Source organism: Diabrotica undecimpunctata, chromosome 5 (assembly GCF_040954645.1).
Source record: "Diabrotica undecimpunctata isolate CICGRU chromosome 5, icDiaUnde3, whole genome shotgun sequence".
Lineage (NCBI taxonomy): Eukaryota > Metazoa > Arthropoda > Insecta > Coleoptera > Chrysomelidae > Diabrotica > Diabrotica undecimpunctata.
This window is the reverse complement of record NC_092807.1, coordinates 105,834,260-105,856,969: the sequence shown is the minus strand read 5'-3', so window position 1 is coordinate 105,856,969 and position 22,710 is coordinate 105,834,260. Positions and strand designations below refer to the sequence as shown.

Below are 22,710 nucleotides of genomic sequence, written 5' to 3'. Positions count from 1 at the left end.
GTTTTAATGTTCTGAATGGATTTTCAGTTCGTCATTCTGAAAAATGACAAATAAATGTTTTAATGTTCTGAATGGATTTTCAGTTCGTCATTCTGCAAAATGACAAATAAATGTTCTAATGTTCTGAATGGATTTTCAGTTCGTCATTCTGCAAAATGACAAATAAATGTTTTAATGTTCTGAATGGATTTTCAGTTCGTCATTCTGCAAAATGACAAATAAATGTTCTAATGTTCTGAATGGATGTTCAGTTCGTCATTCTGAAAAATGACAAATAAATGTTCTAATGTTCTGAATGGATTTTCAGTTCGTCATTCTGCAAAATGACAAATAAATGTTTTAATGTTCTGAATGGATTTTCAGTTCGTCATTCTGCAAAATGACAAATAAATGTTTTAATGTTCTGAATGGATGTTCAGTTCGTCATTCTGCAAAATGACAAATAAATGTTCTAATGTTCTGAATGGATTTTCAGTTCGTCATTCTGAAAAATGACAAATAAATGTTATAGTGTTCTGAATGGATTTTCAGTTCGTCATTCTGAAAAATGACAAATAAATGTTCTTATGTTCTGAATGGATTTTCAGTTCGTCATTCTGCAAAATGACAAATAAATGTTTTAATGTTCTGAATGGATTTTCAGTTCGTCATTCTGCAAAATGACAAATAAATGTTTTAATGTTCTGAATGGATGTTCAGTTCGTCATTCTGAAAAATGACAAATAAATGTTCTAATGTTCTGAATGGATTTTCAGTTCGTCATTCTGAAAAATGACAAATAAATGTTCTAATGTTCTGAATGGATTTTCAGTTCGTCATTCTGAAAAATGACAAATAAATGTTATAGTGTTCTGAATGGATTTTCAGTTCGTCATTCTGAAAAATGACAAATAAATGTTTTAATGTTCTGAATGGATATTCAGTTCACCATTCTGCAAAATGACACCCAAATATTTTAATGTCTTGAATGAGTTTGTTTGAATAGCCGTAGCTATGTGAAACAAATTTATTCACATTGTCATTCTGAAAAATGACAGCCATATGTTTTAATGTTTAAAAATGAGCTTGTATGGATAGTTGTAGCTATCTGAAACGAATTGATTTAGACTATGTCATTCTGCAGAATGATGGAGCCTTTCTATAAATTGGCATTCTTAATAATAAAGAACATATTATTTTTTTTAATAGGTGTTCTACGATCGAGGACGATCGTGACGTCAGGATGGTCGAATGCAGTCACACTATTATCCTAATACGCTGATCAGCTTAAGTCACTAACTTCCTAATGTCCTAATCAGCTTAAGATGGAATACTGGTAGTTCTGTTATGACATTGTGAAGACACACTCAACTTCTAATACGGTGATTGGCTTGGGTCACTAATTGCCTTATATGGTCACGAGTAGTTCGGTGATGACACATAAACACAGCGGAACGAGAGATAATAATTTAGTGTGATTTAATTATGACCATTGTGAACGAGTTTGATTTAATTTAATAAAATAGCTATATTTACGTAAATACGTGTTTTAACTATTTTAATAGACGATACTATTTTAATAGACGATATTATGACTTATTCAATTATGTCAGTGATTTTTTTAGATGTATATTAGGATAGGACATCCTGTTGGGTTACTTTTTTAACTTCAACAAAATACAAATTGTCTTTCAGTCATATTTTTGCGTCTATATTACTTGATAGGGAGCTCTTGTCAGCTCAGTTCGATCTACCGAATCGTAATATTTATCAAGAACTTCAACTTTGTGTAAAGGCAAAACGTGGAGTGGATGTAGTGGGTATCAATAATAAAAAATAATAATGTCTTTTATAAAGTTTAACTTTAATAACATTACCATTAATAACATTTCAAATAAGTTTTCAATCTTTTCTCGGGGGTTTCACAGGTGGTATATGAGTTCCAACAGATGGGTCAGAAGGTTCCACTATTGGGCTTAAAGATCTAATAGGTAAACCAGTAGGCTTCACAGGTGGACCAGGTGGTTTCATAAATGAATCAGGTGGTTGCACGTGGCTCGGTGCTTCAACAGGTTGACTCGGTGGTTTAATATGAGGAGCAGTAAGTCCAACAGATGGATATGAAGGATTCCCATATGGATCTGGAGGATTCACAGGTGGACCAGATGATTTCACAGATGGACCAGGTGGTTTCGTATGAGAACCCGTAGGTCCAACAGGTGAACCTGAAGGTTTCACAGGTGAACCGGTTGGTTTTACAGGTGGACCGGGCGGTCCAAAAGGTTCACCGATTGGTTTAGTATAAAGAGCCGTAGGTTGAACAGGTGGACCTGGAGGTTTCACAGTTTGTCCAGGTGGTTTCACAGGTGGAGCAGGGGGTCCAACAGGTTGACCGGGTGGGTTAGTATGAGGACTCGTAGGTCTAATAGGTGGACCTGGAGGTTTCACTGATGGACCAGGCGGTCCAACAGGTTGACCGGGTGGTTTAGTATGAGAACCCGTAGGTCCAACAGGTGGACCCGGAGGTTTCACAGGTGAACCGGGTGGTTTCACTGGTGAACCGGGTGGTTTCACAGGTAGACCAGCTGGTCCAATAGATTGACTAGGTGGTTTAGTAGGAGGAGGCGTTGGTTCAACGGGTGCACTTGCTGGTTCCACAGATGGACCAGGTGGTTTCACAGGTATAGAAGGGGGTCCAACAGGTATATCGAGAAGTTTAGTATAAGTATCAATAGGCCCAACAGGTGGACCTGGAAGTTTCAAAGTTAAACCGAGTGGGCCTGGATTGTTCACAGTTTGTCCAGGTGGTTTATCAGGTGGACCATGTGATCCAACAGGTTGACCGGGTGGTTTAGTATGAGAACCCGTAGGTCCAACAGGTGGACCTGGAGGTTTTACAGGTGAGACGGTTGGTTTGACAGGTGAACCGGGTGGTTCCACAGGTGGAGCAGGGGGTCCAACATGTACATCGGGTGGTATAGTATGGTGACCCGTAGGTCCAGCAGGCTGACCTGGAGGTTTCACAGGTGGACCAGGTGGATTCACAGGTGGACTAGGTGATCCAACAGGTTGACTGGGTGGTTTAGCATGATGACTCGTAGGTTTAACAGGTGTACCTGGAGGTTCCACAGGTGGACCAGGTGGTTTCACAGGTAGACTAGGCGCTTCAACAGGTTTAACTGTTCTGGTTGGTTCTGAATGAGGATTCGTAGGTTTAAAAGATGGACCTGAAGGTTTCACAGGTAGACTAGGTGGTGTTACATGTGGATTAGGTGGTCCAACAGGTTGACCGGTTGATTTAGAATGAGAACCTGTGTGTCCAAAAGACGATCCTGAAGGTTTCACAGCGGGACCAGGCGATCCAACAGGTTGACCGGGTGTTTTAGTATGAGAATCCGTAAGTTCAACAGGTTGATTGGGTGGTTTAGTATGAGGAGCCGTTGGTTCAACAGGTGCACTTGCATGTTTCACAGATGGACCAGGTGGTTTTACAGGTGAACCGGGTGGTTTCACAGGTGGACCAGGCGGTTTAACAGTTTCATCGTGTGGTTTAGTATGAGGAGCCGTAGGTTGAATAGGTGGACCTGGAGGTCCAACAGGTTGAACGGGTGGTTTAGTATGAGAACCCGTAGGTCCAACAGATGGACTGGGAGATTTCACAGATGAATCGGGTGGTTTTACAGGTGGACCAGGCGGACCAACAGGTTCACCGGGTGGTTGAGTATGAGGAGCGGTAGGTTGAACGGGTGGACCTGTAGGTTTCACAGGTGGTCTAGGCGATTTCACAGGAGGAGCAGGTAGGCCAACAGGTTGACCGGGTGGCTTAGTATGAGGAGCCGTTGTTTCAACAGGTGAATCTGGAAGTTTAACAGGTGGAGCAGGTGGTCCTACAGGTACACCAGGAGGTTTAGTATGGTGATCTGTAGGTCCCACAGGTGGACCTGGAGGTTTCACAGGTGGAGCAGGTGTTACAACAGTTTGACCAGGTGGTTTAGTATGATGACTCGTAGGTTTAACAGGTGTACCTGGAGGTTCCACAGGTGGACCAGTTGGTTTCACAGGTAGACTAGGCGCTTCAACAGGTTTACCTGTTCTGGTTGGTTCTGAATGAGGACTCGTAGGTTTAAAAGATGGACCTGAAGGTTTCACAGGTAGACTAGGTGGTGTTACAGGTGGATTATCTGGTCCAACAGGTTGGCCGGGTGGTTTAGTATGAGAAGTAGGTCCATCAGATGGACCTGGAGATTTCACAGGTGAATCGGGTGGTTTTACAGGTGAACCAGGTGGACCAACAGGTTCACCGGGTGGTTTAGTATAAGGAGCGGTAAGTTGAACGGGTGGTCTAGGTGATTTCACAGGAGGAGCAGGGAGTTCAACAGGTTGACCGGTATGAGGACTCGTAGGTCTATAAGGTGGACTTGGAGGTTTCACAGGTGGACCAGGCAGTCCAACAGGTACACCAGTTGGTTTAGTATGGTGATCTGTAGGTCCCACAGGTGGACCTGAAGGTTTCACAGGTAGACTAGGTGATGTTACAGGTGGAATAGGTGGTCCAGTAGGTTGCCCGGGTGTTTTAGTATGAGAAACCGTAAGTTCAACAGGTTGATTGGGTGGTTTAGTATGAGGAGCCGTTGGTTCAACAGGTGCACTTGCATGTTTCACAGATGGACCAGGTGGTTTTACAGGTGAACCGGGTGGTTTCACAGGTGGACCAGGTGGTTTAACAGTTTCATCGTGTGGTTTAGTATGAGGAGCCGTAGGTTGAATAGGTGGACCTGGAGGTCCAACAGGTTGAACGGGTGGTTTAGTATGAGAACCCGTAGGTCCAACAGATGGACTGGGAGATTTCACAGATGAATCGGGTGGTTTTACAGGTGGACCAGGCGGACCAACAGGTTCACCGGGTGGTTGAGTATGAGGAGCGGTAGGTTGAACGGGTGGACCTGTAGGTTTCACAGGTGGTCTAGGCGATTTTACAGGAGGAGCAGGTAGGCCAACAGGTTGACCGGGTGGCTTAGTATGAGGAGCCGTTGTTTCAACAGGTGAATCTGGAAGTTTAACAGGTGGAGCAGGTGGTCCAACAGGTACACCAGGAGGTTTAGTATGGTGATCTGTAGGTCCAACAGGTGGACCTGGAGGTTTCACAGGTGGAGCAGGTGTTACAACAGTTTGACCAGGTGGTTTAGTATGATGACTCGTAGGTTTAACAGGTGTACCTGGAGGTTCCACAGGTGGACCAGGTGGTTTCACAGGTAGACTAGGCGCTTCAACAGGTTTACCTGTTCTGGTTGGTTCTGAATGAGGACTCGTAGGTTTAAAAGATGGACCTGAATGTTTCACAGGTAGACTAGGTGGTGTTACAGGTGGATTATCTGGTCCAACAGGTTGGCCGGGTGGTTTAGTATGAGAAGTAGGTCCATCAGATGGACCTGGAGATTTCACAGGTGAATCGGGTGGTTTTACAGGTGAACCAGGTGGACCAACAGGTTCACCGGGTGGTTTAGTATAAGGAGCGGTAAGTTGAACGGGTGGTCTAGGTGATTTCACAGGAGGAGCAGGGAGTTCAACAGGTTGACCGGTATGAGGACTCGTAGGTCTATAAGGTGGACTTGGAGGTTTCACAGGTGGACCAGGCAGTCCAACAGGTACACCAGTTGGTTTAGTATGGTGATCTGTAGGTCCCACAGGTGGACCTGAAGGTTTCACAGGTAGACTAGGTGATGTTACAGGTGGAATAGGTGGCCAAGTAGGTTGACCGGTTGGTTTAGTATGAGAACCCGTAGGTCCAACAGATGGACTGGGAGATTTCACAGATGAATCGGGTGGTTTTACAGGTGGACCAGGCGGACCAACAGGTTCACCGGGTTGTTGAGTATGAGGAGCGGTAGGTTGAACGGGTGGACCTGTAGGTTTCACAGGTGGTCTAGGCGATTTCACAGGAGGAGCAGGTAGGCCAACAGGTTGACCGGGTGGCTTAGTATGAGGAGCCGTTGTTTCAACAGGTGAATCTGGAAGTTTAACAGGTGGAGCAGGTGGTCCAACAGGTACACCAGGAGGTTTAGTATGGTGATCTGTAGGTCCCACAGGTGGACCTGGAGGTTTCACAGGTGGAGCAGGTGTTACAACAGTTTGAACAGGTGGTTTAGTATGATGACTCGTAGGTTTAACAGGTGTACCTGGAGGTTCCACAGGTGGACCAGGTGGTTTCACAGGTAGACTAGGCGCTTCAACAGGTTTACCTGTTCTGGTTGGTTCTGAATGAGGACTCGTAGGTTTAAAAGATGGACCTGAAGGTTTCACAGGTAGACTAGGTGGTGTTACATGTGGATTAGGTGGTCCAACAGGTTGACCGGTTGATTTAGAATGAGTACCTGTGTGTCCAAAAGACGATCCTGAAGGTTTCACAGCGGGAATAGGCGATCCAACAAGTTGACCGGGTGTTTTAGTATGAGAATCCGTAAGTTCAACAGGTTGATTGGGTGGTTTAGTATGAGGAGCCGTTGGTTCAACAGGTGCACTTGCATGTTTCACAGATGGACCAGGTGGTTTTACAGGTGAACCGGGTGGTTTCACAGGTGGACCAGGTGGTTTAACAGTTTCATCGTGTGGTTTAGTATGAGGAGCCGTAGGTTGAATAGGTGGACCTGGAGGTCCAACAGGTTGAACGGGTGGTTTAGTATGAGAACCCGTAGGTCCAACAGATGGACTGGGAGATTTCACAGATGAATCGGGTGGTTTTACAGGTGGACCAGGCGGACCAACAGGTTCACCGGGTGGTTGAGTATGAGGAGCGGTAGGTTGAACGGGTGGACCTGTAGGTTTCACAGGTGGTCTAGGCGATTTCACAGGAGGAGCAGGTAGGCCAACAGGTTGACCGGGTGGCTTAGTATGAGGAGCCGTTGTTTCAACAGGTGAATCTGGAAGTTTAACAGGTGGAGCAGGTGGTCCAACAGGTACACCAGGAGGTTTAGTATGGTGATCTGTAGGTCCAACAGGTGGACCTGGAGGTTTCACAGGTGGAGCAGGTGTTACAACAGTTTGACCAGGTGGTTTAGTATGATGACTCGTAGGTTTAACAGGTGTACCTGGAGGTTCCACAGGTGGACCAGGTGGTTTCACAGGTAGACTAGGCGCTTCAACAGGTTTACCTGTTCTGGTTGGTTCTGAATGAGGACTCGTAGGTTTAAAAGATGGACCTGAATGTTTCACAGGTAGACTAGGTGGTGTTACAGGTGGATTATCTGGTCCAACAGGTTGGCCGGGTGGTTTAGTATGAGAAGTAGGTCCATCAGATGGACCTGGAGATTTCACAGGTGAATCGGGTGGTTTTACAGGTGAACCAGGTGGACCAACAGGTTCACCGGGTGGTTTAGTATAAGGAGCGGTAAGTTGAACGGGTGGTCTAGGTGATTTCACAGGAGGAGCAGGGAGTTCAACAGGTTGACCGGTATGAGGACTCGTAGGTCTATAAGGTGGACTTGGAGGTTTCACAGGTGGACCAGGCAGTCCAACAGGTACACCAGTTGGTTTAGTATGGTGATCTGTAGGTCCCACAGGTGGACCTGAAGGTTTCACAGGTAGACTAGGTGATGTTACAGGTGGAATAGGTGGCCCAGTAGGTTGACCGGTTGGTTTAGTATGAGAACCCGTAGGTCCAACAGATGGACTGGGAGATTTCACAGATGAATCGGGTGGTTTTACAGGTGGACCAGGCGGACCAACAGGTTCACCGGGTTGTTGAGTATGAGGAGCGGTAGGTTGAACGGGTGGACCTGTAGGTTTCACAGGTGGTCTAGGCGATTTCACAGGAGGAGCAGGTAGGCCAACAGGTTGACCGGGTGGCTTAGTATGAGGAGCCGTTGTTTCAACAGGTGAATCTGGAAGTTTAACAGGTGGAGCAGGTGGTCCAACAGGTACACCAGGAGGTTTAGTATGGTGATCTGTAGGTCCCACAGGTGGACCTGGAGGTTTCACAGGTGGAGCAGGTGTTACAACAGTTTGAACAGGTGGTTTAGTATGATGACTCGTAGGTTTAACAGGTGTACCTGGAGGTTCCACAGGTGGACCAGGTGGTTTCACAGGTAGACTAGGCGCTTCAACAGGTTTACCTGTTCTGGTTGGTTCTGAATGAGGACTCGTAGGTTTAAAAGATGGACCTGAAGGTTTCACAGGTAGACTAGGTGGTGTTACATGTGGATTAGGTGGTCCAACAGGTTGACCGGTTGATTTAGAATGAGTACCTGTGTGTCCAAAAGACGATCCTGAAGGTTTCACAGCGGGAATAGGCGATCCAACAAGTTGACCGGGTGTTTTAGTATGAGAATCCGTAAGTTCAACAGGTTGATTGGGTGGTTTAGTATGAGGAGCCGTTGGTTCAACAGGTGCACTTGCATGTTTCACAGATGGACCAGGTGGTTTTACAGGTGAACCGGGTGGTTTCACAGGTGGACCAGGTGGTTTAACAGTTTCATCGTGTGGTTTAGTATGAGGAGCCGTAGGTTGAATAGGTGGACCTGGAGGTCCAACAGGTTGAACGGGTGGTTTAGTATGAGAACCCGTAGGTCCAACAGATGGACTGGGAGATTTCACAGATGAATCGGGTTTTACAGGTGGACCAGGCGGACCAACAGGTTGACCGGGTTGTTGAGTATGAGGAGCGGTAGGTTGAACGGGTGGACCTGTAGGTTTCACAGGTGGTCTAGGCGATTTCACAGGAGGAGCAGGTAGGCCAACAGGTTGACCGGGTGGCTTAGTATGAGGAGCCGTTGTTTCAACAGGTGAATCTGGAAGTTTAACAGGTGGAGCAGGTGGTCCAACAGGTATACCAGGAGGTTTAGTATGGTGATCTGTAGGTCCCACAGGTGGACCTGGAGGTTTCACAGGTGGAGCAGGTGTTACAACAGTTTGACCAGGTGGTTTAGTATGATGACTCGTAGGTTTAACAGGTGTACCTGGAGGTTCCACAGGTGGACCAGGTTGTTTCACAGGTAGACTAGGCGCTTCAACAGGTTTACCTGTTCTGGTTGGTTCTGAATGAGGACTCGTAGGTTTAAAAGATGGACCTGAAGGTTTCACAGGTAGACTAGGTAGTGTTACAGGTGGATTATCTGGTCCAACAGGTTCACCGGGTGGTTTAGTATAAGGAGCGGTAAGTTGAACGGGTGGTCTAGGTGATTTCACAGGAGGAGCAGGGAGTTCAACAGGTTGACCGGTATGAGGACTCGTAGGTCTATAAGGTGGACTTGGAGGTTTTACAGGTGGACCAGGCAGTCCAACAGGTACACCAGTTGGTTTAGTATGGTGATCTGTAGGTCCCACAGGTGGACCTGAAGGTTTCACAGGTAGACTAGGTGATGTTACAGGTGGAATAGGTGGTCCAGTAGGTTGACCGGTTGGTTTAGTATGAGAACCCGTAGGTCCAACAGATGGACTGGGAGATTTTACAGATGAATCGGGTGGTTTTACAGGTGGACCAGGCGGACCAACAGGTTCACCGGGTGGTTGAGTATGAGGAGCGGTAGGTTGAACGGGTGGACCTGTAGGTTTCACAGGTGGTCTAGGCGATTTCACAGGAGGTGCAGGTAGTCCAACAGGTTCACCGGGTGGTTTAGTATAAGGAGCGGTAAGTTGAACGGGTGGTCTAGGTGATTTCACAGGAGGAGCAGGGAGTTCAACAGGTTGACCGGTATGAGGACTCGTAGGTCTATAAGGTGGACTTGGAGGTTTCACAGGTGGACCAGGCAGTCCAACAGGTACACCAGTTGGTTTAGTATGGTGATCTGTAGGTCCCACAGGTGGACCTGAAGGTTTCACAGGTAGACTAGGTGATGTTACAGGTGGAATAGGTGGTCCAGTAGGTTGACCGGTTGGTTTAGTATGAGGATCCGTAGGTCCAACTGGTGGACCAGGAGGTTTTACAGGTAAGCCGGTTGGTTTCACGGGTGGACCAGGTGGACCAACAGGTTCACCGGGTGGTTTAGTATGAGGAGCGGTAGGTTGAACGGGTGGTCTAAGGGTGGGAGGACTTGTAAGTTTAACAGGCGGACCTGGAGGTTTCACAGATGGACCAGGTGATTTCACAGGTGGACCAGGTGGTCCCACAGATTGTCCGGGTGGTTTGGTATGATGACCCGTAGGTCCAACAGGTGGACCTGGAGGTTTCATAGGTGGACCAGAAGGTGTCACAGGTGGGCCTGCGTGTTTGGTTTTAGTTCGTTCCGGTCTTTTATTTGCTTGGCAATTTGCCGCTGAAGGATAATTACATACGAACAATTTTGCATCAAATTCAGTGCCAGGTGCGCATGTCATTACAAAGTTTCCGGGACACATATAAAATTTGGTACAATCTCCTGGATATGGTATAGTTATATCTCCTTCGGTACATTTTGCCAGAGAATCTTAAAAAAAAGTTTAAGCTTATTATAGATATATTTAAAAGTATGCTGATGAATAATTTGGTACACAAGATTTTAGTAAAAAAGATTTGCAAGATATTTATATGAAATCTGGTACGTTATTTAATAATTATAAATAGCAATATTATATCTTCTTAGTAAAACAAATGATATTAAGGTGTTGTGATGATATTTCCATTAAAATATTTGTTAATACCGTATAGTAATTCTAACATACAAATGATGGTAGAACATAGTTTGACTAATTAAATATCCCAAATAAACTAAAAGGATAAATAAAAAATTAATATAGCGAACACAAATGTAACGAAAACAAAGATTGTGTTAAAGGAAACGAAATTAGAAGAGATATAAGGCCAAGAAAGATACCTAGCCATTTTGTTAAATGGAGAAATTAGGTTGTAGGTACACTAGAAAATATCACTAAAGCAGATATATAGGTTGGTAGAGGATGAACATGTATGGATAAATAAAGAGAATAAGATCAAAACCCAAAAATAATTTAAAAATTGTTGAAAAGACTAATTAGCAAAGATGTAAAAGAGGTATTCATGTAACTTATTACTTTATTAGTACTATTAAAATTATTAGTAAAAAAATACTAATAAATAAAAAGAGTATAGTACATCCACTAATAATTTTCCAACATAAACATGTCACATTCTGGTATTAAAGAGACCGCCTTTCAAATCAAGGTTGTCAGACATATTTCCTAAAATTCCTAAGGTTATATTTAAAAAATATTCTCTATTCTCTATTCGTTATTATTTAATTGCTAGTCAACGAACGACACTCTTAAAAAATGATATGAACATATTCCCAAAAAATATATCTATAAATTAATTAACTAGGTACTAATATTTCCATGGACTCTTCACTAATGAATTAAAGCAACCGTGAACGTTTATATATTACTTATGCTCTAAGTAATTTTCGAATATCGGCAACATTGTAGTCTGGAGAGAATTTGGACCTTCGATATATCTTGACGTTGCCATGTTGGTGAATTTAGCGGTAATACTCTTATAGACATAATGATCGACTTTTAAGAAATCAGACATCTTTTAAGAATCCAAGTTCTCAAAAACGGTTACAAGAATTGTATTATTTTTTTCCAAATTTCATTGATTTTATACCTTACCTGGAAACATGAAAAATTGCAGATATATTAATATGTTATATTAAAGTTACATTCAGTAATTTTAAACTCATGCATTATGACAACAGCGCAGCGCAAAGCGATAAATCGTAATCAACACCTGTGTGTCTGGATATGTGACACTCTAAAATATTCCTTTTTGCAACCAGATAACACAGGCGGAGGTTTATAAGGTATAAGATATAATTATAAGTAATATTATATTTTTCTAGAATGGCATTTTGGAGACCGTTTGAAACGAATGATCAAGATGCATCAACTTCTGTGTTATCAATAAATAATGACAATTATTTTAATGACAGCCCGGAATTAAAAAATAAAGATTTGCACGTACAATCCCAAAGAATAATTTTAAATATGTATGAGTGTTTGAAAAAAGAAAATATTGGGATGGCTGATAATGCAATTGTTTCGAGAATTCATATATTAACAAAAATCGGGTATAAGACGATATATACAATTATTAAATTAGGCACTGTTACAGATCATTCCTTAAAACGAAAGCGACCAAATAAAAAATTGGGTAGGATTGACACTGCTGCAAAAGACGTTATTCAACGAACAGTTTACAATTTTTACAAAGAAAATAGAGTGCCTACTTTAGAACTGATTCGTGAAAAATTGAGAGATTTCCCTGAATATAATTATACATCTTTGGAAACACTGCGCGAGATTTTGATAAGTTGTGGATTTAAATATAAGAAATTGGATAATCGAATGGTAATAATGGAATCTCGGCGTATTGTTGAACTTCGACGAGAATATTTGAGTAAAATAAAACAGTATCGTAATTCAAACAGAAACATAATCTATTTAGACGAAACCTGGTTCGATACGCATGATGTTGTCAAGTACGGCTGGGTTGACAACACAAACAAGTGTGCGTTAAATACACCGTGTTCACGAGGAAAACGTGTTATTATTCTTCATGCCGGAAGCAAAGATGGTTTTGTATTTAATGCATTGCTATTGTCGGCCAAAAATATAACAAAGTCTTCTGCCGATTATCACGAAGATATGACAGCCGATTTATTTGAAAAGTGGTTTGTTGAACAACTCTTGCCCAATATTCCGCCGAATTCAGTGATTGTTATGGATAATGCGTCGTATCATTCCCGCATATTAAATAAAATACCTAATAAAACCACGAAAAAGGACGAAATTTTAAAATTTATGCAACTTAAAAACATCACTGTTCCTAAAAAGATTCCAGTAAAGAAAGAATTAATTAGAATGATCAAAAGTCGGAATTTTAAAAACGAATACGTTATTGACACCATTTGCAACAGGCACGGCCATACTCTTTTGCGATTACCCCCATACTATTGCATTTTTAATCCAATTGGAATGGTTTGGGGTACCGTAAAAAAACGATTGCGAACATATAATCAGTCACTAACATTAAGCGCAGTGGCCATTGAGAATATTCGAGAAGTAATTAGTGGCATTAATAGCGATGTGTGGAAAAATTGCGAAGCTCATGTTTTAAAAATAGAAAACGAATATCCTGTTTTACCGGCAATAGCACCAATAGTTATCCAACCTGGGAACGATTCGACTTCAGAAGACTCTGACGATCCTTTTTAGTCCTTCTAATTAATTTCTTTACAGCTATCGCGATGCATCTTGAACACTAGTATTCATTATTATACAGTGTGTCACATTTAAGATGAAAACACCTCTATATATCAGCTATCAAAATACATACAGATTTAAAATTTTGCACAGTCATACATGTTGATAGTGCACATTTTTTTAAGATAGTGATCTGAAATTTTAATTTTAAACGCGGCTTACTGCGAATCCACAAACAGGGTAAATTTTCGATATTTTGCTTCGCGTTAGAGAAATCGGAAAAACTTATTTGGAAAAGTTGTTCCACTTATTGTAACCGCACATACCAAATTTCATGACAAAATTCGCAATTTTAGTTTTTCAGTATTATTTGTAATCTCGATCATAAATCTACAATTGATGCATCTCGGGACAGCCAACTGTCCGTTTTAGAATCCTGACTACAATTGAAGATCTTATTTCCAAAGTGTCTTAAATCCATATAATGAAATCCATGAAATTACAGATTTTCATACAAATTTAACATACAAATTATACAATTTTCATATGCACTTTTAAATAAATAAGAAGTTGTTTTGGTACATATAACTTTATTCTAGACTTTAGACTCTAAGAAGAAATCTATAAAGTTTAAAAAAAGAAAATTAAATCTTATCTAATATATATATATATATATATATATATATATATATATATATATATATATATATATATATATATATAAAAGGGGTTGAGGTTAATTGGGTATACAGCTGATTAAAAGCCAAGTGTACTCTGTTTAACAATTCATTATATTTCGCCAATTTTCATTGGCATCATCAGATGAGAGCTACAATTATTTAAAACATGGTAAAATATAATTTAATAATAGTTTGTTGTTTATATACTTACTTAATTGAGGTTAATGGCAGTGCGATTTATTTTAATACCATCAAGTAAAAATTTTTTTGTTGGAATAATGTTGAATGTAGTTGATGTTGATTACAAATTAAAATATAGGAAACAAATACAATTCAAATTAAAAATAAAACAGACACAACGTTTAGTTCGGTAAATGTCATTAAGGTTAAGTACTAGAACTATCAAATATCGAATGTTATTAATTGACTTTTGTGAAGATGATTAGTTCCATGGTGTTGACGTAGTAGTTGTTTATTTGATTAATATTTACTGTAAGGTGTGTTATAGTTGAAAAAATTTTTGAAATTACATTATGTGTTGTATTAATTATTTGATAGTTATATGTGTCTATTTATAACATTATAAATAGACCTTTGAAGAGTCCTATTCAAAAATGCCCCGTTTAAACAAATCGAAGGTTGAAGGGTGCCGGACATTTATGCCGGAAACAATTCAAATTCAAAAGATCACCTTTTTCTGCTACGGAAAATATTGCCCCGATTTCTCACCAAAATCAATGTTGAGACTTTAGTTTAGATACTCTTGAATCTCAAAAATACTCATTTACATATTTTTCAAGCCTCGAAAATGCATATTAGGTATCGTATTTTTCGGATTTTAAATCGCCTATATCTCCAAAACTATTAACTTTTGAGAAAAATGACATAGATCTTATTTAGAGTCACCCAAAAACCTAAAAAATATTTCTTGGAGCACAAAAGGTGATATTTTGAATTTGTTTAAAAAATTGTTTAAACAATTTCTGCCCAAAAATTGAGAAATTTTCCTGAATATAATTATGTAAAAATTAATAAAAATTATATAATTTTTCTTGAAATATGCGTTTGATGAACTGATCCCTTTTCTTAATTTCCACGCCAATGGTCGGCATTGACATCAAAGAATCTTAAAAGCCGACGCTTGGCAAATTGACATTGGAAAAAGTATAATATAAATCATTATTAAAGCAACAAAGAAAATACTAAATGAAATAGTTAAACATTTCTAAACAAACACGGAAATTTTTAAAAAGAAAAAGTATGACGTTCAGTCAATAATTTACCATTCAAGATATATGATGATTTAAAAACTATATCTTGATATGGAACCAAAAGTTAGGCAATTATAAATACTAACATAATCAGAAGCAATTTTTTATTCAACATAATTGTTAATTGAAAACAATTGTTATTTTTCTATTGCGAGTTTTGAACATTAGTGCATTGTTTAAGCTTACGCTTCTTCAAGCAGTGGCTGCTCTCTTTTTTGTTTTGGCAGCTTTTGAGGGGGTGAGCAACTTCAGTTGCGAGTGGGTAGTTTTGAATAGCATGTTAGTAAAGCAGGGGCTTTGAAGGTGGTAGTGTTTGTAAGGAAGAAGCATCATGTGAGAAGAGTTTTTGGGTTAGCCAACCAAGCCATGAGCAGAGAGTACCTCTAGTGTCACCGACCATAAAAAGGAACGGCTCTTGAATCAGAATTTTTGGCGTATGGCCATTTTATATTTGATATTTGAGGAGGGTCGTAATACTCAGGTAGTTCGTTACCAACGAAGTGTAGAAGCTTGGTAAAAGTTTCCTTTTTACAAGCTTTTTCTATTCAATTTTTATGAATATATATACAGGGTGCGGCATTTGTGCGAGGATATCCAATTACTCATCTGTTAAATTTTCAGATCTTAATTAATGTCAATAAACAATGAAAATATTATTTTAAGATAAAACAGCTATCTTTGTTCATGTTGGTCAAGGTTTTTAATAACGATTGTGTTTTTAACAATATTTTTAATTAGCCTACTTACAAGAGATAAAAAATATCAAAGTTATAAATGTTTCTAGGATAAAAAGTCAGCCATTTTTCAAAAGGTTTTTTAATAACAATTTTTGACAAAATATTTAAGTTTTTAAAATATATCTTAAAACTGAAGGCTCAATGAATCGGTTGCGATCTTCTTAATACATATTTTTTTCGCAGATAGACTGGGTTACTCGTTAACATGAAAGAAACAGAAATAGATGTTATGAAAACAAAATATTGGCGAAAATTAATAAAGACCTTAATAATTTGTTTTACTACAAGACATTTGGAAACAAGAGGAATTTATGTATATAAATATGCTATTGACTAGATTTTACAGTTAAAAATTTACCTTTTAAAAAACATGCTAACGTAACAGTTAATACCGATACTACTTTTTTATCCATAACTGATACAAGATTTAATTCGGAAACTATATTATTACTGATAGGCGATCACAATTTATAGGTACAAATTTTGATTCTATAACAAATGATTTGGATGTTACACCTACATCTGGAGCTTTAACGCAAAAATCATAAAATATTATATATACAGAATATAAATTTGTAGGTGTGTGTATATACTAAGTGACGTAGAAAAAAATACCCAGTAATACCAAATTTATTACAATTTATTGTATACATGTCCGTTAGAATTAGGTAAGTCATTGACGAACATTGCAAAAACATTCAACTAACGTTTGTCTTTAAAGTTTTGGGAGAAAATATTTATCGGCTTTTTTTTAATGAAGACATTTATTTAAACACCAACTATTTATTATACATTACAACTCAATACTTCACTAAACTACCATCATCAGTCTGGCTTTATAACCCTGAGTGGGCCCTAGCCTCATAACCATCATCTTACATAACCATCGCCTTCCTCCACCAAGCACGTATTCCCATATTTCTCATGTATTCATCGATGTTATCAAGGAACCTGGTTCTGGGTCTTCCTCTTCTTCTCTGACCAATAGGTCTATTAAGACATTCAGTCATTAGAAGCCGACCAGTGCGAAGGTGTTTTCAAGGTACTGTTATCATTTTTTAAAAAAACTCGTGTAATGAGGTGAAAGTGATTGTGAAACCACACAAATATTTGCAGTTAAATATACGGACATAAACAGTAAGAAATTTATCTTCCTAAAAGAGTTTTTGATAGAATTTTTAGTCAATATTTTGTATTTATACGTCCTAACCTACAATTGTAACACCAATTAAGATAATAATAACAACAACGAGAATTCTTAATTACTGTATAAATACATAGGCGTATCTTCAACGGTTTTTGTCATGCCTTCGACTTCGAATATGATTTGTTCCTGCTGTAGTAAATCGTATAAATCGAATTTAATGATAAAATGTTCCGTTTGCAATAGAATTTTTAGACATACCTGTGTAAATGTTAGTAATGTAGAACTGGAATTGTTTAATGATAATGATAAAGGATTCGATTGGTCCTGCATGAGTTGTAGGCAGGTTGGGAACCAAATAAAAGATCTGAAAGCATTAATTTTAACTTTACAAACTGATATTCAAGCACTTAAAAATGAAAACCAATCAATGAAGAATTCTTCAACCATGTTGGTTATGGAAGAAGTCATTCAGGAAATAAATGAGCGTAGAAAACGCAAACGCAATGCTATTTTATTTGGTGTACCTGAGCAAAATACTCAGCTCTCTCCGAATAGTCGCAATGATAATGATACACAGGAAGTCCAAACAATAATTCAAAGTATGAATACTAGCGTGAATGTCAATGAACTCAAAATATTTAGGCTTGGACAACCAGCACTAGGTAAAAATCGTCCGATCAAGATTACACTTAAAGATGAAAATGACGTCTCGGCATTAATCAGACAAGCCAAGGTTCTGAAAACTGGTATCTACAGCCATGTGTCAATTTCATATGACCGTACGAAAAAAGAAATTGCATACTACAAACAATTAAAGGAAGAATTAGAAGCTAAGAACGCTAACAATACAGGACAATTTAGAATTAAATACTTGGATGGCATCCCAAAAATTGTTCCTTTAAACAGATAGGTCCCAACAGTTTTACAAGCCAAGATCTTCAGGTTTACTATCAGAATGTGCGTGGTTTGAATTCCAAAGTAATTGATTTTTACTCTAGTGTTAGTGAATGTGAATTTGATGTCATTGCTCTAACTGAGACTTGGCTCAACTCTGATGTTATTAGTTCGGAATTGTTTAATGATGACTATCAGGTTTTTAGAAAAGATCGAAAGTTCGATGTAGTTAATAAATCGACTGGTGGAGGTGTACTGTTGGCACTTAAGTCAAATTTTGAGTGTGTTGTTGTTGATGTCTCAACATTTGATTTACATTTTCCACTAGTTGATTTGTTGGTTGTTGAGTGTCGCATAGGAAATAAAAAGTTTTATGTTTCAGTATTATATATTCCTGATAAATTAAAGTTGAAAGATTTTGAATATTTTTTTGAAATGTTAGAGCAACTTGAATTATTTAATGACACTGTTATTCTCCTGGGCGACCTTAACATTCCAAAGTATATTGATCAAAACAGATCTGATGTGAAGACATCGGCAGTGCTAGACTTCATGTGTTTGTTTAATTTAAATCAGTATAATCAGGTGGGAAATAATTTAAATCGATTGTTAGACTTAGTTATATCATCAGATACATGTCATGTAAGTCGCGATAATGCACCACTTGTACAAGAAGATTTACATCATCCAGCATTAATGATAAATATTAATGATTTTCAGAAAAAGGAAACCAGGTTTGTGGCTCATTCTAAAACTAAAAGATATAATTTTAAAAAAGCAAATTTTCCTTTACTGTACTCAGAATTTCTTAATTGTGACTGGAATTTTTTAGATATGTCTGATGATGTAAATACAGTCCTAGAATTATTTTATGCTAAGATATATGAATTATTTGATATGTGTGTACCAATTTACAGAAATTATAAACATCAATATCCTACATGGTACAATGCGGAAATAATTAGAATGATAAAGTTGAAATCAAAAAATATCACAAATTATAAGAAAACAGGTAATATACTTTATATGCATGAATTTAAAAGGTTGCGAAAAATAATTAAACAAATGATTAAAGCTCAATATAACGTTTATCTTGAAAAAATTCAGAATAGTATTTCTAACGAATCTAATAATTTCTGGGCATATGTTCATGCAAAGTATAAAACTTCTAGAATCCCAGGTGAAATGTGTTACAACGGCGATACATTTAATAATCCTCGCGATATAATCCATGCTTTTAAGATGTTTTTTGAAAAAGTTTATTTACCTGTCGACAACAATGTATTAAATAATCAAGAATGTAGTGATATCTACTTACCCACTATTAATTTTAACGAATTTCAAGAAAACGAAATTTTAGTAGCCTTTAAAAGAATTAAAAATAAAATGACGTCCGGACCGGATAATATTCCAGCATTTTTAGTGAAAGATTGTTCTCGGGTATTTGTAAAGCCACTTCAAAAAATTTTTAACTTATCAATAAAAACGGGAACTTATCCCGAGTTATGGAAAAATGCGAAAATATGCCCTGTATTCAAAAACGGATCGAAATCTGATGTATCCAATTACAGACCGGTATCTTTGTTATCCAATTTTTCAAAGGTTTTCGAAGTAACTCTATATAACCGTATTTACCCTTCTGTTAGGGGATGGATATCACCTTATCAACATGGCTTTATAGATAAACGTTCTACTGTATCAAACTTGACTGTAATAACTCAATATATTTCAGATGTTTTGGATGTACAAGGTCAAGTAGATGTGATATATACTGATTTTTCTAAAGCGTTTGATAAGGTTGATCACAAATACCTTCTCTTTAAATTATCAAATTTGGGATTTGCTGGAAACATTTTAAAGTTACTGGAAAGCTATTTAATAGGTAGGAACCAATTTGTATCCTATAATGGTTTCATATCAGAATTAATCTGTACTACATCCGGTGTTCCACAGGGATCAAATTTAGGTCCATTGTTGTTCCTATTATATATAAATGATTTATTTTTAGATATTAATAACAGAAAATTGTGTTTTGCGGATGATCTTAAAATATACTGTGAAATTAAAACAATTGCTAACTGTATAGATTTACAGAACGATCTAAATTATATAGATACTTGGTGTGTAAAAAACAAACTTTTTCTTAATGTCAATAAGTGTAAAGTAGTAAGTTACTCTAGAAGAGAAAATAAGGTTGATTTTAATTATGTAATTCAGGGGTCAGATCTTGAAAAATGTAATAGCATTAAAGATTTAGGAGTTATATTTGATTCAAAATTAACCTTTAACAACCATATTGTGCAGAAAGTATCCGATGCTATGAAAATGTACGGTTTTATCATCAGAAACTGTAGAAATTTTAGTGATATAAGACCGATTAAACTGCTGTATCTATCGCTGGTGCGAACAAAACTAGAATATTGCAGCTTAATTTGGTATCCCATTTATAAATGTTATATGCAACAGATTGAAAAGGTACAACGGAAACTTTTAAAATATTTAGCTTTTAAGGTTGATGGAGTATATCCTGTCCATGGTTATGATTACGATTTGTTATGTAACAGGTTTAATATTGTAAGTTTAGAGTTAAGAAGAATTATATTTTCGGTTTCATTTTTATATAAGTTGTTACACAACTGTATTGACTGCAGTGATATATTAGGTCAAATTAGATTTAATGTGCCAAGAATTACTTCCAGGTCGACTATAGTGTTTACTTGTCCACGTGCGAGAACAAATATGTTACTGAAGTCACCAATTTATATTATGTGCAATAATTATAACAAAATATGCAACCATTGTGATATTTTCTCATGCTCAATTAATCATCTGGTTGATACCGCACTGGTTTATGGAGTACATTAGATTGTTAATTTTTTTTGTGTATTTTTTTTTATTTCTTATATACGTAGTGATTTGTTTAATTTATATTGTTCTCACTCTTTATTTTGTTTTTCACCTACTTATTTTTTGCACTTATTTTTTTACTTGATATTTTTGTATCACCTACTAATGATTGTATACTAATTAAAAATGTATCTTAAATTTTTACCCTAGAAATGGGAAACTGTTGGGTAATAAAGCTATTATTTATTTATTTATTTATTTATTTATTTATTAAGAAGCATTTATCTAGCTGGGTCATTTTGTTTCATCCGCATTACATGGCCTATCCACCTCAGACGTCCTATCTTAATATGTTTTACGATATCTGGTTCCTGGTATATTCTACAAAGTTCAAAGTTGTATCGTCTTTTCCACACTCCATTGTCATTTACGGCTCCATAGATTCGCCTTAATACTTATTTTCTTTCGAAACTTTCTAAAATGTTTTCATTACTTTTTGTTGGAGTCCAAGAGTAGATTTTTATTTTTGTATTTCTCGATATAATTGTGGATTTAAGGAGGAGATTGAGTCCAAAATAGAATCTGTTGGACGTGTAAATTATTTTCAGTGTTAATCAGCTCTCCAGGTATACAAATTTGCTCACTGCTTCGATGACGTCGTTTTAGTGGTCGTAGGATTTATGGTTGCGTGCTTATTTTCATATACCTCGTTTTGTTGGTGCTTATTATTAAACACATTTTTGTAGCTGATTATTTTAATGCTACAAATGCCTCTCGTAGAGCGTTTTCCGTTCTCTTAACAATATTGATATCATCAGCATAGGCAAGGATTTGCACTGATTTGTTATATATTGAACCAGTAGTTGTGATTTGTGACATACGTATTACTTTTTACAGAGCCAGATTAACCAGTATACAAAAGAGAGGGTCTCCCTGGCGCAGCCCGTTTATTTTAAAAGATTCAGACAGTTCCCCCTGAGTTCGTACTTTACATTCAACTTTTTTAAGAAAGTTAAATTTACCAACTGATTTGTTATTTCTAGCTCTTTAATTGCTTTGAATATTTCTTATATTTACAGAGTCGTCATAGGCCGCTTTGTAGTCTATAAATATGTGATGAGTATCAATGCCATATTTCAGTGTTTTTTCTAAAATTTGTTTCAGGGTTGCAATCAGATGAATTGTCGATTCACCACATTTGAAACCAACCTGGTATTTTTCTACTATCCGTTCTGCATATGGTGCCATATGCAGAACCATATTTCTTTTATAAACTGCTGTAATGCTATTATGGTATCGTGGTCACCTTTTTTATATCGTTCATCTGAGATATTATCTATTCTGGGAGATTTGAACTAAACTATACTATCGAATTATTTGGAGAGGCCTATTCTACTCTACTAGACGCAAATGTCTTTCATGAGGTCATAGACGAAATTCAGATCAATTTATTTCAGATTTTCGTAAGTTACAAGTCTTAATTATTCTTTATCTTGGACTTTCCAGTCTCCATGATAAACATTCCTAGACAGTTAAGCCCAAATATCTTCTATTGGACGAGCATGCGGCAAGTTTGGAGGATTGAAGTTTTTGAAAACAAAAGGTATGTGGTGATTTCGAGTATCGAGTATCTCTTGAGCAATGGTATGATGCTAGGTCTGAGCAAAACGTAATATATTTACTAGCATGATATTCGTGGACAAACTGAAGCAACTTAGAAAGGAATGTTATCAATCTAGCTCTGACTCTGCAAAGCTTCACCCCTCACTCTTTTTATAAAAGATTGAGATACACCCCTGTTAGAAATTGAGCACCCAGCAAGGATTTTATCTACAAATTTGGCTTTATGTTTGTATCTAATATTGTCAGGACATTTCCCTATGTTTTCTTATAAAAATCCATCGTTTTCCTTCATTTCCGAATTACTTTTGTCATCTAAAATAATGTTTTTTTAAACGTTGAATATGTTGCATATGTGAATCCATTTCAATTTAGGTAAAGAGAAA

The 22,710-nt window shown here is 37.8% G+C and overlaps 1 protein-coding gene across 1 annotated transcript; it reads right to left on the bottom strand.

Moving 5' to 3' along the window:
- Nucleotides 1-1,822: 1,822 nt before the first annotated feature.
- On the bottom strand, nt 1,823-16,324 carry LOC140441631 (uncharacterized). Its single transcript, XM_072532480.1, has 2 exons — nt 16,175-16,324; nt 1,823-10,376 (listed from the first exon to the last, which is right to left on the bottom strand). The coding sequence occupies exons 1-2, from the start codon at nt 16,227-16,229 to the stop codon at nt 1,882-1,884; spliced, it is 8,550 nt and encodes a 2,849-aa protein (XP_072388581.1). The 5' UTR covers nt 16,230-16,324; the 3' UTR covers nt 1,823-1,881.
- Between the last annotated feature and the right edge of the window lie 6,386 nt (nt 16,325-22,710).

Coding starts and splice junctions, on each gene's coding strand:
- LOC140441631 (XM_072532480.1), bottom strand. CDS start 16,229: ATGGATAAAAAAGTAGTATCGGTATTAACTGTTACGTTAGCATGTTTT. Junction 10,377..16,174: donor GTTAGCATGTTTTTTAAAAG/GTAAATTTTTAA, acceptor CTTTTTTTTAAG/ATTCTCTGGCAAAATGTACC.